This window comes from Octopus bimaculoides, chromosome 5, assembly GCF_046866305.1.
Source record: "Octopus bimaculoides isolate indiv1 chromosome 5, ASM4686630v1, whole genome shotgun sequence".
NCBI classification, from domain to species: domain Eukaryota; kingdom Metazoa; phylum Mollusca; class Cephalopoda; order Octopoda; family Octopodidae; genus Octopus; species Octopus bimaculoides.
Window position 1 is genome coordinate 78,306,528 of NC_142932.1, and position 22,742 is coordinate 78,329,269.

Consider the following 22,742-nt stretch of genomic DNA (forward strand, 5'->3'; position numbering starts at 1 on the left):
TGTTTGAACAACTATAATGAATAAGGGTTTATTAAATCATATACAAGATAAAATTTTTGCTTACTCTTGTTTGTTTTTGTTGTCCATATACATGCCATTAAATACTCTGAGTTATTTCTCTTTGCTAATTTATATTTAACTAGCAGTATAACCCGATCTTGTCCGGGTGTGACTTATTATGCCATCTACGAAAAGTCTTGCTAGCTGAAAATCAACTAAAAAAGAAAGCCTTACAACGAAAAAACCCTTATGATGTAAATATGTTCATAATTCAAAAGACAATGAAATTAATAGGGAAAGTCTGAAGGCTGTTTTGCGTAAAATTATTAAGCATACGTAAATTTCACCCGTGTAATTGGCTATAGAAATGCTTGTGCAAAACAACTTTATGCGCTGCCCTGATTATACATAGCAGGGTAATCCCTTTTCACAGGAGCTAGGATGGCAATTTGTGATGAAGCAATTGCTGGCGATCTGTTGCTAAACAGTTTTGCTAGAATTCTATCAGATTGGGCAGAAGGTGTTGATGCACCATTTTGCATTACGTTCAAAGTAGCTACTGGAATGTGGTGAATTGCTGCAGTCTGTGGCTGTCATTTTAAACCGGTTGCTGTCTTTCCCCAGCAAACTCTCTTCTTTGGAGGCATAATCTATGTATATATTAAACAGAACAACAAAAGTTATAATAGATGGCAGGGTCGGTACTTTTCACATATCTGTAACTTTTCAGATTAACACCCGCACGATTACCCAACCCTAATCCTAAACCTAATCCTAACACTAACCCTAACACTAACCCTAAACCCTAACCCTAACCCTGACCCTAAAAAACGTAACTGTAACATTAATCCTAAACCCTAACCCTGACCCTAAAACCCCAACCCTAACACCCTAGTGAAAATCGTGGTAAATTTACAAAACATTGACGAACATGAGTTATATTTTACTGAATGATTGTGTACTTGCACGTGTATGCTTTTGAGAGAGGGGGAGAGAAAGGAATAGGGGTAGTTAAAAGTTTTCTTATAACTGCTTCTCTTCACTGCCTGTTACTTCATTAGAAATCTAAGGATGCACATAAGCACATAATAGAGAAAAATGAAACAAATATGGACGACTTGCTCCGAAACACCACCGAGTGGGGAACACTTCACAAAAATAACCTGCAGTTGTTTCCTTCAAAATTCCTACATGCTTGAAATGTACATACATCAAGGTACATTTGTACAAAATTTCATGAAAAAATATTCATTTTCCTGGAAGTTAAGAGGAATTTAAGTGGAATTTCCGAATATTGTACCCCACCCCCTTCCAAAACACTTTCACCGAAAATTTTTGTATATTTGGAATCTACATAATAAATAATATATGCATAGAAAATTTCATAAATAAATATTCATTTTTTTGAAAGTTATGACCTTCCAAATTTGGGGGATACAACTCTGTAGTTATGCCATCAATGTTTTGTAAATATACCACGATGTGAATGATTGTGTTTACTTGCACATGTATACGTTTGAGAGAGCGAGAGAGGAAGAGGGGGAGAAATGAATAGAGATTGAGAGCAATGTGTATGTTGTTGTCACATGTCATGTATGTGTGGTTGTGTGTGTTTTTACGTATCTATGTTATGAAAAATAGGTAAAGAATACTGAGATGAAAGTTTAATCTATGACGTTGTATGTATCACTTTCTCTCTCTCTCCCTCTTTTACTTTTACTCTCTATATTTTTATGTTGAGCGCGTGTGTACTTATGGCGTTCCAGGTAGCAGGGATGAAATATAAAAGTTGCTAGAAACAACAACCAAATCTCCCTTAAATCACACAAAGTAAACGGAATTTAAAAAATCTAATTACTGCACTGGAAAGTTCAGATCGAGAAAATTCCATTGATGTAAAAATTTTTACGAAAAAGTGGAAAATGTGGATTTCTATAAACATTCAAAAAGGCTTCACACAAACACACAATTTCAGATTTATATATTAAGATTGATCATTGATGTATTATAAATGTCCGCTTGTTTGTACCATGTGTTAGTGTAAGTGAAAGATGAGACAAAGAAGAGGGAGAGAGAGAGAAAGGTAACAACAAAGAGTATGAGTAATGACGAATAGAGGCGGATGGAAAGAGAAAGAAAGAAGAGAGAGAAAGATCGAGAAAGAGGAAGGGTGAGAGAGAGAGAGAGAGAGAAATTGGGTGTCAAACTATGTGAGAGACAGAGAGGGGTGTTGTTGTTATATCTTTAAACTGATGCGCATGCTCATGTTTATATAGCTAGCAACAGTAACATCCACCCCTAGGGGTCAGCCACACTTAAGTGGCAATATACTACACTTTATCGTGCAGTTACTGTTAATACTTCATTTAGAGAATTAACATTATATATATATATATATATATATATATATATATGGTGTTCGGAAGTGTACATGTCTTCGGAAATATTTCCTGCTTTACGAAATAATATTTGCTGAAGTAGAAATTTATTTCCCAGACGCCTTCAACTAGGCCGAAGCGGTGTCTCCACCACTTGACCCTTTTCTGACCTCTTCTACTCCATCAAATCTAGAATAGAGATAACAAGACCACCAGCTAAATCCATTGTCTTATTGGCGACAACAGAGAGAAGCAACTCGTGACAACTCAATCAGTTAGGGAATGGACATCTACAGATATAGTCACAAGCAGTCAGCCACCTAAAAGACAACACGACCAAAGCCAACTATAAGACACAACTTCCCTCGCATCCTTTTCTCGGTAACCTTACTCTATCTTTGGAAATTTTACACTGAAATTAAATTCATTCTGTTGCCACTTTGGAAGGTTTCAGAATCTTTGGAAATTTTACACTGAAATTGAATTTATTCTATTGCTACTCAGGATGAATATTATGCAATGTCCTCCGTTTCGCCTGGTGGATTTGTATGAAATCAGCCGTGACCAGGACCATCTCATTGACTGGCTGAAAAGATATGGACTTTTAGCAGAAGCGCATGTTTGTGACTGTGGCCACAATTGTTCATTTTCGAAATTTCGGCCAGTTCAAGATGGATATAGCTGGAAGTGTACTGGTCGACAGTGTCGAAAACGCTTTTCTATTAGAAAAGGATCGTTTTTTCAAAAGAGCAATTTGCCTTTAAAAACAATACTGCTCTTTTTGTATTGGTGGTCGATTGATGTACCCTTGCGGAGAATTATGCACGAGTTACAAATTGCGAGTTGGTCCACTGTGGTGGATTGGGCCAATTTCTGCCGAGGTATCCTGGCACAACACCTAATTGCTAACCCAATAATGATTGGCGGCCCTGATGTCGTAGTTGCCATCGATGAATCGAAATTCATGCACCGAAAGTATCGGCGGGGTGCGCACTACCACGACACTTGGGTGTTGGGTGGGGTTGAATTGGACAATCCCGCCAATTGCTTTTTATCTATATGCCCGGATAATAGCCGGTCCATGGATTCCTTGGAATCCATTATCCGGCAACATGTCCGTCCAGGGAGCATCATTTTCATTGATGAATGGGCAGGTTATCGCAATTTGCAGCAGCAAGGGTTCCTGCATTTAACGGTAAACCACTCAGTTTCATTTGTTGATGAAGCCACAGGTGTACACACAAATCATGTAGAAGGAATGTGGGCGCATGCTAAGCGCAAATATCGGCAACTTTATGGTACCTCATCCGAGTTGTTTTCCACGTATTTAATAGAATTCATGTGGCGGAAGAGGTACTCTTTGCTCAAATTGCTGAGCAATACACATTTTAAATACATATATACATAACATACTTTTTTTTTAAACAAACATTTTTTAACTAATACGAGATTTCACATAAGATCAATGAAGAACACAAACACGTACTGAAACAGTGACTAAACTTATGTTATTTTGTTGGGATTAATCCACCTTTAAAGTGAAAAAAAACAAAACCGACGTATACGACAGGTATGTAAAATATATTTGTGTACTTTTTCTGTTTATTCTTAATCTTCGTGTTTTTACAAGATTGAAAAAAAAGTTTCGGAAAGCTAACATTTAAAAATTCTTCGGGAAGCGACACTGTGATAGTTTCTATATTTAACCTTGCGTGATATTCCTATTTTTGCTCCTGTTCTCTTCTACTTCTCTACTAGAAACGTTTACTTTGGAATTTACTTCTATTGAGAAAAAAAAATTGTGTGCATGTTATTTTTAACGAAAGTTTTCTTATGACGGCTTCTCTTCACTGTCTAGAAATCTACGGATGCACATACGCACATAATAGAGAAAAATGAAACAAATATGGACGACTTGCTCCGAAACACCACCGAGTGGGGAACGCTTCTCAAAAATAACCTGCAGTTGTTTCCTTCAAAATTCCTACATGCTCGAAATGTACATACATCAAGGTATATTTGTAGAAAATTTCACGAAAAAATATTAATTTTCCTGGAAGTTAAGAAGAATTTAAGTGGACTCTGTTGGAATTTCCGAAAATTGTCCCCCACCCCCATTCCAAATTTTTGTATATTCGGATTCTACATAGTAAATACTATATGCATAGAAAATTTCATTAAAAAATATTCATTTTTCTGAAAGTTATGACCTCCCAAAGTCTGGTGGGTAAAACCCTGTAGTTATGCCGAAAATTTCATTAAAATATATCTATTTTCAATGAGCACGACCTCGTCGAGTGAGGGTCACCATGCAGTTCTAGAAATTCACCTACTCAACATTATACACTTCAGAAATGGCAGCCAAAAAATAAACAAATGTTTTTTTTCTTTTGGGATTGAATTCCGCCATAGAAATTCATGTAGATAAGATGAAAATAATTCATCCGATGTCCCGAATTGCCACCGAAGTTTTCTTTTCAATCTCATCCACAAGTTTTCTATATTCTGTGTATGAATTTCATTATCATTTGGATCTACAAAGTGGTCCCCATGCACAATAACTTCGTGGGTGTATATACATCGCCCCCAAGTTTGTGATATTGGCATAGGATGCCCACCCGTCACTGATTATGTGGGTTCTTGGCAAAATCCACCGCTGTATCATTTCCGACAGTGTCTGCTCTGTTCGGTCGGGCACTTCTACAAGGAAACACTTCCCTGAGTCTCTCTCAACACCTCCGAAAACCCAGTGGCCAGGTCTCCACAGCCCACGGTGGTACTTTCGATGAAAGAACTTGCTTTCATCTATTTCTACCACCAGTGGCTGTCCATTATTGTCAACACCGCCAATTTCCATGGGGTTTTGACGAAGCCATTCGTCACACACTTCACGGCAGAAATTGCTCCAATCTACCACGCTAGTGTGACTAAGAGAGCACTCATCTATAATATGTTTTTGCATTATTTCCTTGCACCAGCAGTAAATAAGCAACACCAGATTGTACAGTTGAATATGGCTCCTTTCAAAAAATGAACTGTAACGGACAGATTTCTTTTTTTTACACTGTTTACAGTACCATTCTTGGATCTAGTTCAAAACGGGGGCACCAGTTTTCATTTATGTTTTATGTAGTGATTTTGGTACCGAAAGACTTTCAAACTTCGTATACTTATCTATTTTGTGTTATAGAACAGAAAAAAATTTTTGTATTCGAATTAATTTCATGTAAAAAATTGTCTTATTTCGATCATTTCAACCAATTCAGCTGTTTATAGTTACTCCTTTGGCAGTTTAAGCGGTGTAAAGCGTATTTAATCTCCATTACTTCTGACATTTTGCAGAGAGGCAACACACGTGTGTTCGTTTTCCCTAACCGACTTGCTCCTTCCCTCAAAAACCAGGCCTTGTGCCTATAATAGAAAGGTTTATTGGCTACTGCCAATATGCTTCAACCATTTTTTGACAAGGAAATAATAATTTTATCACCGCCAGAATCGTTTGAGAATCGTTTGTTTACGTAGTCAGCACTTAATGTATTCGGCTGAATGGACGTCAGTCATTGGTTGAAATTACAGAAATACGACAACTTTAACATGAAATAAATTGCAATATAATAATTTTTCTTAAGAAGACTAAGAGAAAAAGATGTTTTATATGACACATTCTACCAGTGTCCCAAGTTTCAAAGTGTTTCGTTAAGAAAATACTGGTGCCCCCGTTTTGAACTAGATCCCCATTCTTTTCCATCTATTCTGTCACCACGTGTAACAAGTCCGCATGGTACTAGACAGTCGTCGCAGGTAAACTTATTTCTAATAAGTCGACGACGCGCACATCATTCCAACATTCTGTATCTTGAGCTACTGCTTAATTCACTGATATTCCATTTTTCCTCTAATATTAATTCACGAGTGAGGATTTCGTTTTCAGCAACAATAAGATATTGTGCAGCCGGTCTTCCACGAGGCATTTTCGATTTCTCATAAGAAACTATGATATTCAACCACGTGATTTATATATAAACAGTTAACGTCAATCAAATCACGTGTGTGATTTATTTATAAACAGAGATGTACGGAGAATACTGGTAAAACGTTCAGTTACTTCCCTTGAATATTTTTATTTATTTTCTTTACCCCCCTAAACTTGGTAATTAAGAATACTTTTTTCCTTGATAGATATTAACAACTTACATATACACACTTTGGATAAAGAATGTGTGTATGTGGTATTCTCTAAGTCCCCTCACTGCATATGTGTGCATGACAATTTATATGCTCTGAAATGCCTTTTATGTGTGTGTGTGCGCACACATGCATGTTGTATCATTCTTTTAATAGTATTCTTGGTGAAGATTCAAGTTATTAGTCAGAATTATGTCTTAAATAAAGTATCTAACTATATGTACGTCAGCTTTAGAGTATGATACACTAAATCTCTGCATGTTGTATGAAGTAAAAGCTTGACAATAGGAAGGGTATCTGGACATAAAGCACTGCTTCAGAAAATCTATCCAACCCCTACTGGCACGGAAAAGTTGATGTAAAATATGATTGTGTTGATTGTACCCAGTTCATCAGGCAAGAGCCCTTCTTGGAGTGTAACAGCAAATGAACAGTCTATTGTCCCCATTGCTGCCTCCTCTGCATCAGTTCATTTTGTATTTTTAATAGCAAAAAGGCAGTAGGTTGTCAGTGGCCAGCTGATGATTGTCTTCATGCAAAGAGAGTTGGGAAGACTTAGATCAGCTTTCAGGCTAATAGACCAATGTCTTTTGGAACAATGTAGTCAGAATAGGTTGTTGAGGTGAGATGTGCTGATAAATTAGCCAGGTAACAAGGGATGAATTGGCAGGTGTGCATGCATTGCTATCTTCCATGACATAGGCAGTGTGGTGGCAGAAAGAGGGAGTCTAAAAAGAGAACCAGAATGATAGAGAAGAGGGTAATGGAAAGGGATAGAGACAGACATTACATGGAGGTTGTTGGTTAGATTGAAAAGAAACATGAGCAAGTGAGATAGTGACAGAGGAACAGAATATAATAGAAAAGACAGAGCAGGAAGGTACTAACTGAAAAAAAGGAGTGATAAATGTCAGTAATTAATAATAGATGAAGGAATCATGAGAGAATGATGTGTAGTAATTAAGATGGGGATCGAGTATGTACATATGAGCATGAATTGTAGATGTTAATCATCCCACCCTCTTTGACCACCAGCATTTCTTTTACATTTGTTTTTCTATGTTTTCATGGACTTCGATTTTCTTTAGCACATTTCTCCCTTTGCGAGGTTCAGCTTCTTGAGATCGGTCATCACTACTTATTCCTATGTTTCCATCCACTTTGAACTGCTCTACATAGCTAACATTTTCCATGCACATCACATGACCATACCACACAGTTTACTCTAACACTCTACAACTGATTCCTCGCATATGTTTAAATCTAATGGATTTGTCAAATGCTGCTAGGTGCCTGCTGTAATACAATTTGTGTGAAGTTTAATATACATATTTGTATCATTTTATTTTTTTAGTTTCTAACTTGACTTTTTTTCAATTGTTTCAGAGTGATGAAAGATCAAATATCGCAACATATGAGCCCCTGAGAGGTCCTGTTATACAATTGAAGAATGATCATTATCGAGAGAAAATCTCTACTCCTAAATCCATAGACTATGATTATGAACATTTGAGTACTTCTGGATACTCTTCCCTCACTTCTTCTGCTTGACACCTTACTTCACCTTTATCCCCACCACCACTACCACAACAGTCATTATCCTCATCTCCATGGTTATTACGGCTTTAGCCAGAATTCTGTACTTTCTTCTTCGTCAATGACTCGTAGAGACAAATACGAAGTTGCTAGCAATCCATCGAAATCTTCCTTACCATTAGATCGGGAAAGTCTTATCAAATTTCCTCGTCAGTCCAGAGATTTTGGGATTGTTCCATCTGCTACAAAACGTATGAAACCTGCAAGTAATGTTGATTCACATGACCAGGTGAGTAATTCTGTTTTTGAATTTGACATCTGCATGAGTTAATGTCAAAACAGTAATGATCACTATTTTATTTTACAATTTATTTGTCAATGATGGAAAAGTTTAAAGGTTTTCTTTGTTAGTTTTTTTGGGGTGGGTGGGTGTCCAAATTAAGTAAATATTGAAACAAATTTTCCACTGTTCAGTGCTTTTCCTAACTCCAACCATTGAACCAAGAAATTAGGAATTATAGTCACAATCTATTTACACCTAAAGTAACAGACAAGTCATGGTAGTTTACTATGTTAGAGTTGGAACTCTAGTTGGCAAGTAATCTAACTACTTTTCAATGCTTGGATTGTTCTTTTATTTATATATACTTAAGTCTTAGACCTAATTTGATGCACCATTTCAAAATCACCACCTGGTCCTGAGGATAAATAACTTGATTTGCAATGCTACCTACTGCAACAATCTGTAACTAGTTCTTTTTAATTCTGCCCAGTCTCATCAGCTCTTCAGAGATCATGGACTCCTGACTAAGCCATGAAAAAAATTAAGCCTAGTATGATTTTTAAGCAATGGTTGTTAACTCCAGTTTTACTATGCGTTAAACTGATGAGAGTTGAGTATCTCCTCTAGTTAAGACACTGATATATTACAGATAACATCTCCAAGTTATATGGTATCTATTGCCCACAAATTCTCCACAGAAACATTGAAATCCATTCTCAAATTTGAGTTCCTTATCTAAGACCAGTAGAGTATGATTCTAAGTAAGAAACTAGCAGACCCAGTATTCCAACTCCATATTACATGTCAAATAATAAAAATAGATTGGCATTGTAATTTGAAATGATTATTACTTGTACCTTCTTGGAAGTACAGTCTTTGACATATTTTTTTAAAATATTCCTCGTGACTATAATATATCCTGTCATGTTAGTAAACTCTGTAAAACGGTAACATGATTTCTACCCATTGTCCATCCATGCATTTTCTTTGTCCACTATTCTTGGGAGGGATGTTGGGGGTATAGTCCTCAGGCACTTTCTTCATAAGGTCCTTATCAGAAGTAACCATCATTACACTTTTTGGTTGGATTGGATATTATCCACTCATCTTGTTTTTGATCAAGCCCTAAGTCTCCTGTGAGATTCAAATATAATTTTTGTCTGAAGAGTTACAATAGATCCTCTCTCTCTCTCTCTCTCTATATATATATATATATATATATATATATATATATATATATATAACTGTTGTAAAATTATCATTATCAAATGCCGCTGGGGTTGACTTTGCTTTTCATCCTTTCGGGGTCAATAAATTAAGTACCAATTATGCACTGGGGTTGATATAATGACTGGTCCTCTCCCCCAAAATTCCAGGCCTTGTGCCTATAGCAGAAAAGATTATTATTATTCATGTTGTATTTCCTCTGCTGTAATGAAAAACTACCAAATTTTCCAGTCATTGTTTTAAAATCATCATTATTGTTTAACATCCATCTTCCACGCTTGCATGGCTAGGAAATATATATAGTGTCTGTGTGTGTGTACATACAGGTATGACTATGTGGTTGAGGTGTTTGCTTCTTAACCATATGATTTTAGGTTGTGTCCTGGTACATGGCACCTTGGACAAGTATCTTCTGCTACAGCTTCAGATCAACCAAAACCTTGCGGGTGCTTTTGGTAGATGGAAACAAAATGTTCCCAGTTGTGTATGTGTTATTGTCTTGGCATCCCATGATAGTTGTAAACAAGTGCCTCTGTCATACAAATGATGTTATTTCTAGTCATCCATAGAAGTATGTCATGTAATGGAAAAATATTAGCTTGTTTGGAAACAAACGGGTTGGTGACTTGAAGAAGGGCATGAAGCTGAAGAAAATCTGCCAAAATGAATTCTGACCTTTGCAAGCTTGGAAAAGTGGACATTAAAATGGTATATATTGAGTTAAATTTCTCCAGTTTTTTCAACCAAATTTATATAAATACATAAGTATTTGTGAATACTCACATAACTATGGACTCATAATCATTTTGACAGTATCAAGAACTTCTGAATTTTATATTTATGGAGCAAGATATTGTGTTTTTGAGCAAAGCATTTCGTTACAATCTATACAGCTGAAAACACATACCAGCAATAGTTAGTGGGATTAGGATTGGCTTTGCAACAGGCTGATGTCCTCCTTGGCAGTGAGTCTTGTAATGATATCCACTTAATTACCAGGGAAATTAAGCTTGAAGCAAACTTTTTTTTTTTTTTAGTGTGTACCACATTTTTTTTCTTTTTTATTTACTTTTCAACAATTATTTTGTTTGTGCTGTGTTCACTGCATGCTCATTTTGGAAGCCTTTGTTTACATATTTCCTACAGCAATCATATACAATATACAGGAACCATTTAAACTAGATAGTAATGATTTTTTTTCACAGTAAATGGTTTAGATAGATAAATCTCTTTAATGTGTTTATCTCTCAGCTATGAAAACAAGATATGAAATACATTTAGAAAGGAACTATTCTTAATCTAAATATGTTTTTGTTCATAAATTTCTTTGATTTGATTTGTTTCAGTTTTCTTCTGACATTCTCTCCAATTCTTCATCTTCATCTGGCTACCGTGTGTTGGTCATTAATCTTCATCCAATTGTCACTCAGGATGATATAATTGTAAGTCAAAGCATTTTATTTCACTCTAGAAGAAAAGAAATATTGCAACAGTACAAAATCCCAATAGCTCAAAGAAGAATAAATATGAACAAATTATGATAGTTGTAACTTTAGTCGTGATGAATATGGGAATAGTGATATTTTCATATTACTGAGAATTGTGTCTAATGTCTCTTGACATTTCTTTAATTTTCTTCTGGAAAGAGAGTGGGACCCCAAAAGCTTATTTTAAAAGTACTTCTAATTGTATGTATATACTAGCATAAATTAGCATTTATATGTGATGTAATGGTGATAAATTCCACAAATTGAGTTTTATTATAAATATTTAACGCTAGGTTGTAGGTGGTTAACCATTATTATCTCCCTTATATTTAATTTCTGTAGCAATGACTGAGCATGCTTACCTTTTGCAGAATTTATATCACATTTTCAGTTTCTGCTCAACTAGTCTAGTTCACTGCATTTTTTACTGTAAAAGTGACACAAGGAAGTTTCTAAATTCAGGGCAGAACAAATATCACAAAAAAATTCATTCAAAGAGCATCATTCTTTTTTTCTGTCTCGGTGATGTTTACCCCCTTTACTGATATACTTTGATAAAATATACACGTGTATACATACACATTCACACATAATATCACCAATTTTTTATTTCCAAGTAGTATTCTTTCTTCTCCCACATGTTTGTTATGTTGCTTCATCTGGTGACTAAGAAGTTCAATATTTGCATGAAACATGACTGCACAAGGTGTGCATCATAGAAAGAGCAGAGGAAGGCTCTTTTCATTTCTGCAAAATGTTTTTTCAACTAGTTTCACAGTAGTTGAAATGGAGTTTCTACATAGTTTCTAACTACCAAATTTCACTTACAGGTTTATTGTTCATCCTGGGGTTATTGTAGAAGATCAATCATTTTCACAATGTGCCATGCAATGAGAGTGAATCTAGACATGTGTGATTGTGAAGTGAACTACTTAACCACACAATCATGCCAGCACCCATTGCAGTGTACTTACTTTTGTTGTACTGTTGTACCTGCTTATTCTGGAATGAAGAGTTCTAGCTAAAAAAATTTAAACATATTTCACATCAATTTTATTTTATATACTTTATTATGTCAGTCATCATTTTCCATTTGCTTTCCATACCAGCATGGATTAGATGATTTGTCATGGTCTGAGTTCCTATTTGGAGTTACTTGTTCTCTTTGATGGGCAATGATTCCAAATGCTCATATAATTTCAATTCAGTAAGAGTTGATTAATAATTGTAATGAGTATTTTACTGCCATCTGTTGTCTTGCTAGCATGGGTGACGATTTTATTTCAGTATTTGCATAAATTTTGGGAGTTGCTGGAAATCTTAAAACTTTACACTTGACTGATAGAGTTTTTCTGTTGATAATTCTTCACTTAGACATAGCATTAAATTACCCATTCAAATTTCATGAAACTTCTTTAGACAGAAAATAGATGTAGATAACAGTTCTTCATTCTATACAAAATTGTGGCGCAGTAGTAAAAGATATTTTTAGTTGTAAACTTAAAGTTTACCTTGGTTTCTTTATTAAGTAAGCATATGTTTAAGGAGTTGTCAAATACTTACTAAATACATCTTCAGGCAGTTATTTTTTAATAAATTATGATAAGCTATCATGATGCAGTTATTGTTTAGTCTCTACCAACTCTACTTGTACAATCTTATAACAGCATAGACATAATCAATGTCTTGAGAATGACTGCAGAACTGGGTCTGAGATTATAATACCATTATTCTGTCATGTAATATTTAGCAATATTCAGAAATAGATTGTTGTACCTTATTTGTTTAGCCTGATTTCTTCTGTCGTGGGAATTTGCTGATGATTGTATATTTGGGTTACAAACTAGGTAGCAGATCAGTACAGCAACATGGATAAATGTCTTAGTTTCTTTTTTATTTAACATGTATAAAATAAATGAATACTAGGTACAATAGTGCCCTCTTGGTTGAGATCTCTCTAGCTTCCTTGCTAAAAATAGAGCAGTGCACAAAACCAAACTTTGCCTCCTCTAATTCTCTCTGCAATTTTCATGTCTTGGTTCATCAATTTCATATCCTTGTAATTGCTCCTTTCTAAAGAAACTCCTTTGAACTGTTCACCATGCTGCTAATATGCCAGTCTTTGGGAATAACACCTCCTATTTAGTTATGTGAATAACTGGTGTATCCCTTACTTCACTAGATATTTTCAGCATCAACTATCCCTGGTAGTTCTGCTTTCACTGCTATGATATTCATAATGGCTCTTCCAACTGTATAGTTGGCTGCCTCAATAGCTGATCCCACTTTTGAGTCTTTTCAGAGGAACCCTCTGTATTCCCTTTTTTTCAACAACTACTAATAGCATTCATACCCCAGTCTTGGCAAGGGTAAATACACAATCAAAATATACAATTTTTTTGACATCACACTGGCACAGAGTTTCATAATTCAGAATACCTCTACTTTTGGTCCCTTCTATATGGAAAATTGGCAAGCCAAGTTGTCTGATAGTATTCCTTGCTATCCATTTATTTTCATTCTTTTTTTTATATATCTCTTAGCTTTTATGACTTTATCTACAATATCATTCTACACCTGATTGGAGCCTTGCTCCATCATCAAATCAGAATTCTTAATGTCTATACCTGTTTCCTACAAGTATTTGTATTGGGTCATCCCATAAATAATGCAGTTTTTCCTAGTTGCATGAACTAAAAGTCAGAGGGGGACGGGATAAACTACAGGCATCAACTTCGCTATAAAAGCAGGTAGTAATTTTACATTGTTCTTATTCTTTAAGCAAGTTTTCAAGAGTGCAGTTTGATTTTAAGTTATCTTTTCAAAGCTACAGTAGAAGTGACAAAGAAGCATATTCAACATATTTTGCTTTATGAGTTCAATAAAAGCACCAACGCAATGGAAAATGCAAGGATATTAATGTAGTATAGGGGATCAGACAATAAGTGTAAGCCAGTGTCAGTGGTGATTCCAGAAATTCCGAGCCGGAAACTACAGCCTAGAAGATGAGCCTCGTCCTGGAAGAGCTGTGTAGCAAAATCTCATCGTAACTGTTGAGGAACTAGCAGAGAAGCTCGGATTTGGTCATTCAACCATTCATCAACAACTGCATGCTATCAGAAATGTCATCAAATTGAGCCAATAGGTTCCTCACAAACTTTCCGAGTCTAATCGCATGCAGAGAGTGAATGTATACTTTTCTTTGCTGTAACGTCTCAAAAATGAACCTTTTTCCGACCGAGTAGTGACTGGTAACAAGAAATGGGATGTCTATAAAAATGTTCTGGGCCAAAGACTGTGGGTAGGGAAGAGAGAAAGACCAGCACCCCAGGCTAAAGACATTCACCCATGTAAGGTGTTATCTGTTTGGTGCGATATGAAAGCTTTAGTCCTCTTTGAACTTTTAAACCCAAACCAAACGATAACAAAGGAGATTTACTGTGAGCAGCTCGAGTGGCTTAAGTCAGTGCTACGGCCATCTTCAGCGAGGATGACATTCCAAAGGCTGGAGCAGTCTGAATGGGAAATAATGCCCCACCCACCATATTTACTGGACATTGCCCCATAAAATCATTTGGATGGAAAAAATATGAATTCTGTAGATGAGGTCAGAAAAGTACTGGTGGAGTATTTTTCATCACATCAAGTGAATTTTAGAAGAGGGTCCTTGCAAGTCTACAAGATAGATGGAAGAGCATTGTAGAAAATGAAGGAGAGTATATTTTAGATTAAAAAAGGATGTTGTTTATCTTAATTTTGAAAAATAGAAGTCTAAAAAAACCACATTATTTATGGGATGACCCAATATTAAGAATCCAGTTTCACTTGTTTAGATTTGCATATCAACATTCTTGAAGTTTCCATTCATAATTATATTAAGTTGTGTTTTTGGGTGTGGCTCATATTTTATGATCAGTTAGACATGACTACATGTCACCCAGACGTATCTCACACTAGTTGACATTATTTGTCAGTAAAATGTGAACAAAATGAACCAGATACAGTCAGTGGGTGGGGGTTACACAATGGTAAAGTAAATTTTTCTACTATATATGTCCTTCATTATATTTTGTTTTTAACTTACTTTAAATGATACATTTCCATACTTTAGAATTATGTTACAGTATGATAGTAGTACCTATTCTAAAATCTTACTGCTAGGCTATTGATTACCTCAGTCTTAACGAAGGCAGAGGTATTGTTTTCAGTCACATTTGTTTATTTGTTTGTCTATGGACAAAATATCTCAAGACCTGCTGGATGGATTCGGATGAAACTTTCAGGCATGTTTGGCCTTGTGACTGGCATGAACTGATTAGATTTTGGAATCGATCTGGTACCAGACAAGAATTCTGGATAATTTTTCTGTTTCTTTACGTAATTTTGGGGGGTGGTCAGGTTCATTTTTAGTATTCTCGTTTTTGAGAGCAGTCTAGTTTATTTCAAATATTCTCATATTAAAAATCATCTCTGGCTAATCGTTGGTGTTACCTTGCTGGAGGTTTGCACTCTGAGTGCTCGTGTCTTTAAATTGAAATGAAGCAGAAAGAAATATATCCGAATTAAATGTTGTCCTGTAGACCTATCTGTTTACATGTGCTTGCATACACATGAGGTTGTTGCTTATAATAGGTTTTGTTTTGTGTACTTGTTGATTTGGGTTAGAATATTTGTTTGACTATTGAGCAGGATTAAGAATAAAAAGAAAAAGTCTCTACCTTTAATTCTATCCTATAAACATTATTATATATATATATATATATATATATATATATATATATCCTCTTAGCATGCCATCTGTTACTAACTGCTTGATATTGTTCAAATGTTTTTAAATGTTGTTTTGATGTGGCCTTGATCATGATATTGTTTATTTTCTGTTAAGCTTATCTTAAAACATAAGCGTCTTCTGTATTGAAATAGATATATAAAGGTCATCTTTTAAAATGATTTGACATAATACAAACAAGCATGCTAGTTTTGTAAACAATAACTCTATTGATTACTATGCAGTGTAATCTCCTGTCTATTAGTTAAGGGAGGCAGTCAACTGCTATTCTTTTATTCTTTTGCTTGTTTCAGTCGTCTGACTATGGCCATGCTGGAGCACTGCCTTTAGTCAAACAAAGTGCTAAGAGTGTGTGTATGTGTGTTCACATATATACGCATGTGAGTGGGTGTGTAGTCTTAATAAATCAAGATTCTTTACTCTAGGTAGAAGAAAAGTACACAATGTGTGTTGTGATGAAAATCTAATAAATGCTTTCAGTGTGAAGCCCAGCTGAAAAGTGGCAGTTAGGTCTTCTAGTCAAGAATACAAGGGAAAATAAAATATATTACTAATTAGTTATTGGTTGGTGTAGGTGATTAAAGCCTATTTCTGCTGCTTAGAAAATGGGGTACAACTAAATTACAATCTGCATAGTTTGTGACAAAATAGTTAATTATGTAGGTTTTGTAATGCCTCCCTGGTATATCTAGGCCACCATTTGTTATCCAGAAGTAGTGTTCTCTTTAGCATTAGTCACTTGCTATGTTGACCCTCGTTTAAATTGCTGGTAATGTAAACTCATTGTAATCAAGTAATGAGAAGCAGGTGTGTGTGTGTGCACACGCGCACATACACGTATGTGTGTGAGAGAGAGAAAGTGAGTGTATGTATGTGAAAGTGCATGACTTAGTGGTTAGGGTATTTGGCTCATAAGGTTGAGTTTGATTCCTGGTATCAATTTGTGTCCTTGAGCACGACACTTTATTTCACATTGCTCCAGTTCACTCAGCTGGCAAAAATGAGTTGTACCTCTAATTCAAATGGTCAGCCTTGTCACCTGTGTCGTGAGAACTACATTAAGGGTGTGTGTATCTGTGGAGTACTCAGCCACTTGTGTGTTAATTTCCCTATTGCTACTAGACATTTATGGCCTCCTGCTGCTGCTACCTTATCTATGTTCATAGATATCGACTTGTATGTTAAACATTCCAAACCATATACGTTTATAGTGGTATTAGCATTTCTTTATTGTATTGTCATCAGAACAATGACTTTTAGTATTTGAAATCTGTAAAAGTAAAACGTCAGTTGATATGTAGCATCTCTTTCTTTTACTCATTGTATATTGTTTTGTAGAGTCTTTTTTTATATATTTTATTTACAATATTCCATCAGCAAAAAATAACTCATTTTATTTTAGAAAACTTAATCTATGGTTTAAAGGATTCTGAATTAGGTAAAATTATTGGCTTTGTGCCTAAATCATAGATTATTTTTTATTATTCATATACTTGAAATAATATCTATTAAATGAATTGGGTTTCTTTTTACTTTTAGGAATTGTTTGGTGCAGTTGGAGCTCTAAAAAAGGCCCAGTTGGAGCTCTAAAAAAGGCCCATCTATTGAAAGCTGGTTGTGTCAATAAATACCACAACAAAGAACTTGATGGTATGGTTCCTTTTTTGTTTTCTTTCAAATCTAACTCAAGTTGTAAGAGTTATTTTTCATAGTGTACTATTATTTCTCTTTGTGGTGTGTGTTTGTATAGAACCATCTATATTAAATGGATATGACAGCTGGAAGATTTTCTATGGCCAGTAGGAAAGATACTGTATTTACTCATGTATATTTCACACTTTTTTTGTACACAACATAAAAATTAATCAATAGTGTAACTTGTATACAAAGCAAAGAAATCTTCAACAAGGAACTGTATTTTCACAAGCCCCTATTACAAATGCTGAACCTTGCAAGCACATAGTACATGTAGGTACAGCAACCTTAAATTATTGTAGTTCTCAGTGTATGGAAACTTAAACTAGGAAAGAAAGTCAATGGCTAGAGTGATCCATGTCTGGTCAGGAAAAATAATGGTGAGGAATTTAAAATAATTGACCAAAACACTGGTGATAGAGAGTAGCAGCAAAATTTGAAAGAAATTGGTGTGAAGAAATAAGGAAACTTGGAGGCAGTGATAGCCAAGAGAGAAATAAAATAAAATTACATTTTTTTTTTTTTTTTTTTCACATTTCTTTCTCTCCCTCTCTCCCAGTACCTCCACAAAATTTTCAGCTGATCCCTCCTGCCAAAAGAACTTCTTTAACATAACTAGGTCTGCATCCTAAAAACCAGTGTTTCTTTTCAGAGCCATATCTATGTACAGACATACCCATTTTCAGATACTGTCTGAGACATATATCTGTAGTATCTACTATTTTGTCATTGCAATTATCATCTTAGATAGTAATGTTTTCTAATTTAGACACACGGCTGATAATTTTGAAGAAAGGAGTTACTCAGTACTAGTTTTTGACTACTTTATCAACTCTGAAAAGATAAAAGGCCAAATGTAATACTGCAAGGCATTTTGTCCAACTTAATAATAATCCTCACTACTAGAGGCACATGGCCTGAAATTTTGGGGAACAGATCTAGGTCAATTAAATTAACCCCAGTACTTATTGACTCTGAAAAGATGAAAGGCAAAAGTCAACCTTAGTAGAATTTGAACTCGGAACATAAAGATGGATGAAATACTGCTAAACATTTTGTCTGTGTACAAATGATTCGGCCATTCATCATCTTAATACTAATTATGATAAACAGAAGCATGTTGGTGTTATTCATCTCTTTCTTTCTTGCAACAAGGTTGCAAACATTGAATTACCTAAGGTGTGCTAGTGACTGACAGTAATGAACTAGACCAGAAAGTATGAAATGTCTTTGCTCAGACACTTGTAACTTTTTAATGACACGTGATGCCTGATACTTCTGGAAATGTAGATATTGATATTTTGTTTTATGTATTTATAGCATTTTAGGAACAAGCCCTTATCAGCTATAAATTTACTGATAAAGATTTTTGTCATACAATTAGAAATTTATCCGGGATAAGGTTTGAGAATATGCCTTTACTAAAACTATAATCTTGTTTGCCTAACTCCCTTTTATATAGTTATTATCAGATGTACTGAGATATGATTTTTACAAATTTTCACTGTTGTTCATATTTGACCCTCAAGTGCATAAATTTTTTTTTTTTTCTTCTGTCATGAAATGTGTTGGGAAATTGACAACTGTTGTTCAACTTTATATATTGATTCCAGTTATCAAACAGTACGTAAAGGTCTGTACATAAGGCCTTTTGTTAGAATATTTTCATATTTTGTTGATAGATATATGTATTCATTTTACTGCCAGATGCCTTTCCTGTTGCTGACCATTACTTTTTTTGTGTAAAGGATTTTTATTAAATTTGTTTTTGAAAGCACAGAGCTAGAGAGGATTTGTTGACAAGGAATGTCAACATATTACTGATTTTTGTTCAGACACTTTTATGTGAAGATATAGTGTATGCACACGCACACACACACACACAATTGACCTTCCATGAAGTGCACTCCAGCTTATTTTTAAATTCCTCCAGAATAGAAAACTTGTAATGAGTGAACCTTATTGTTGTTCCTCAAGCTGCTGGAAATTGACTAATTTCCCTACTGTCTTAAAAAAAAAAAAGGAAAGAACACTTTGGACAATATAGTTTTAGATACATTATGCCTGAAAACCTGCAGGAATGTCAGTTGGAACAACTTTGATCATGGAGCTGTTCCGTTGAACAGCAAGTGTGATTACAACAGTCTCATAGTTATGAATATAGCAAAGGAATTTGGTAAAAAAAAGTTGAGTTTCCTAGGAAACATTGTTGTGAATATCTATATGGCTAGAACCACTCATTCAATAGAGCAGTTTTGTAATACTGTCAGCTCTATCTTTAAGATAGTTAGAAAACTGTCTTTACATAAGCCAGATGTTTTTTCTTAACACAAACTTTGTAACTGAAGTATACTACTGGAGCAAGGTAGAAAGATGATTAAATCAGTACTGAAATACATCAATCCTATGCTAAAGATGTCCTGCTAGTTTAGTGAATAGCAACTTTTAAAACCCTGGTTAAAAATCTTTTCATGTTTATTCATTCTTCCTTGAAAAATCAACAAAATATTAAGTAGAAATTGAATGAGTAAAATCAGATCATTTCTGACTTGTTTGATTCACATCTGATATTACATGTCTGATAGGGCTGTCCATTAGCAAATCTAAAGTCATTGAAAGTTTTCAATTTGACAAAAAATCATCCCTGACATTATGTGGAAGAAAATGCAAGCATGGCTGAGTGGTTGAGAAGTTTGCTTTGCAGTGATGAGGTCTTGGGTTCAATCTATGGCAATTCAAGAAAATGTTTTCACCATTGCCTCACATCAGTCCAAGCCTTCTGAGTGGAACTGGGTAGCTGGAAACTGGAAGCCTGTCAGATGAACTGTTTCTTTAATTCAAAGATGGGCTTTGTCACAGATCATGACTCAGCTTGAGAATTACATTAAAGATTCATGTGTCTGTTGAATACTCAGCCACTTATATTTTAATTTAACAAGATGAATGTGAATTTGATCAGATAATTGAATGCTCAGTGTCAAAATTCATGAAAGATCCATTATGTTAATTAAAATTTTAGTTGTCACAAAGCCTTTTACTTTTTCATTTGGAATACTGCCTACTTTTAACTATTAAGATTTTAATTGTATTCTTTGTAGACTAAACAACGTTATAAATACGTCTCTCTCTCTCTCTCTCTCTCTCTCTCTCTCTCTCTCTCTCATATATATATATAGGTCAGCCAATGATAGTAAAATTGATGACTCCTACATCTCCAGTGTTTTCTCTCCACTCCAGTTCCGCAATACCAAAATCTCTGGGAGAACCTCTCAAGTATGTATTCTGTTTGTGATTCCTTTATTGAGTTACATAGTCTAGTTTATGATGCTATATTAATGACAAGGTTGAACTCTTCTGTCAGTTGTTGGTTCTTTTAAGATGGGAGTCACAAGATTAAAAGGTATAATACAATGAAAATGTTTAGGGTTGAGGTCGATAAACATCCTAAATACTGATTCTGTTTCATTCTTTGTAAGACCTATTCAACATCCCAAATTGAAGATGCATTTGTATAATGCTAACCGAATGTTAAGTGCTTCTCTGATGTGTGTAATTAATGATCATTATCACGGCATGTTGATATTTAAATATCAAAGTACTTCACAGCAACTGAGCTTCTAAACAAGATCATTTCAGGATTACCCAACTACAAGAATAAATGTCATATAATTCTTGTTAGCAGTGAATTGGCAGAGCTGTAGAGCATCGGATGGAATATTTCATGGTATTTGTTTCAACTCACTGAATTTAAATCCCATTGAAACCAATTTTACCTTTTGTCTTTTTATGCTCAATAAAAAGTACAGTAGATATATAGAAGTGTAAGATTGTTGTGCCACATACCTTGCAGGATTTGTTCCAGTTCTTTGCATTCAAAATTTAAATCCTGCCATGACCTACTTAGGCAGTGGACTTAATTCATCACCTGGCTCCTTGCATTCCTTTAGCAGAGTTTACTCCATAACAAGCATTCAGGCCAGGTCTCAGATTGAGAATTTCTTCCTCCTTTCCATCAGCCTCAGAATACTTCCTTCTCTCCTAATTATAAAATGATCTAAAAGTGAATACTGGAGATCTAATGGCATGTTACTCTTTTTTTTTTATATAGCTATTCCCCCACTCCTCTCTCTAGCCTTTATTCTTTTTTATCTGCATTAATTTTTTTTTTTTTTTTTTTTGAAAAGGGGATTACAATATCTAAAATTGATAAGTACATGTTCAAGTTGAGAGTATGCTATACCAATATAATCAAGATAACTTTCATTCATACGAACTTTTAACACTTTCCATGCAAAGTTACATAAGTTAATTTAACACAGTTTGACAGCTATTTGTGCATTTATCATATAAGTTTTATTATATGTCTACTGAAACAACACTTTTTATGTGTGAAACAGTTCGACTGTGAAAAGGATAAAAACAGCAGAAAAATAGAAATAACTTATTGGTTCATCAGTAACCTATCTAAATTGGTTTATGTAAAAACTTTGATGGAAACTGATAATTTGCATTTTATGAATGTTGTACATATGTTAAATAAAAGAATTGTTCTTGTTTTATTGTTCTCTCTTTTAACTGATTCACTTGTTTTGATTGCAGGTTCCGAAAAGATTTAAACAGTAGTTCTGGTGCCAATCCTAAACTGGATAGTGGTACATCAACCCGTGGTGGAACAGCCTCACAGAGTTCTTCTACTTCATCAACTGCTGTAGTTGATGTGAATCTAATTCATAAAGCACTGTTTAGCAACAAAGGTTCAAATGCTGGTAGCAGCAGTACTGCAGCCTCTACTCAAGCAGGCAGTCGACCTGTGACTTTTACTGTGAAAATTTGACACTCTCAGTCAAATGCCCCATTTTGACTTCTCAAAACTCCCCTATCTGATCCCAATCCAATCTTTAAATAAATAATTTTTAGGTCAAAACTTTTTGTTATTTGTTATCTACCATTTAAAGTATTTCATTTTGCTTTGCGTTTTAGTCCAAATTGTTTTTATCTTTTTTGTTTTTTTAGGATGGAAAGTAAGATTGTGTTATAGGATATAACCTGGGATTGAACATGGTTTGCTTGGAGCTTACCTCTTTGTTGCAGGTAACTGGTTTTATCCCAGTGCCTGTTGAATAATATCAGTTTCTTAGATAGGCACTAGGTCCTAACTTCAC

At 34.9% G+C, this 22,742-nt stretch overlaps 1 protein-coding gene, 1 non-coding gene and 1 pseudogene across 2 annotated transcripts; 2 read left to right on the forward strand and 1 right to left on the reverse strand.

The window, feature by feature from the left end:
- Positions 1-2,883: 2,883 nt before the first annotated feature.
- LOC149135602 (uncharacterized) lies at positions 2,884-4,699 on the forward strand. The gene is made up of 2 exons (XM_089353103.1): positions 2,884-3,676; positions 4,662-4,699. Exons 1-2 carry the CDS (start codon positions 2,884-2,886, stop codon positions 4,697-4,699), a joined length of 831 nt encoding a protein of 276 aa, XP_089209229.1.
- LOC149135603 (uncharacterized) lies at positions 4,612-6,823 on the reverse strand (annotated as a pseudogene).
- Positions 6,824-6,928: 105 nt separating this feature from the next.
- LOC106877451 (uncharacterized) lies at positions 6,929-22,504 on the forward strand. The gene is made up of 6 exons (XR_016242047.1): positions 6,929-7,039; positions 7,950-8,388; positions 10,956-11,051; positions 17,425-17,535; positions 20,757-20,853; positions 22,180-22,504. It is a non-coding gene; the product is annotated as an uncharacterized LOC106877451 (transcript).
- Positions 22,505-22,742: the final 238 nt, after the last annotated feature.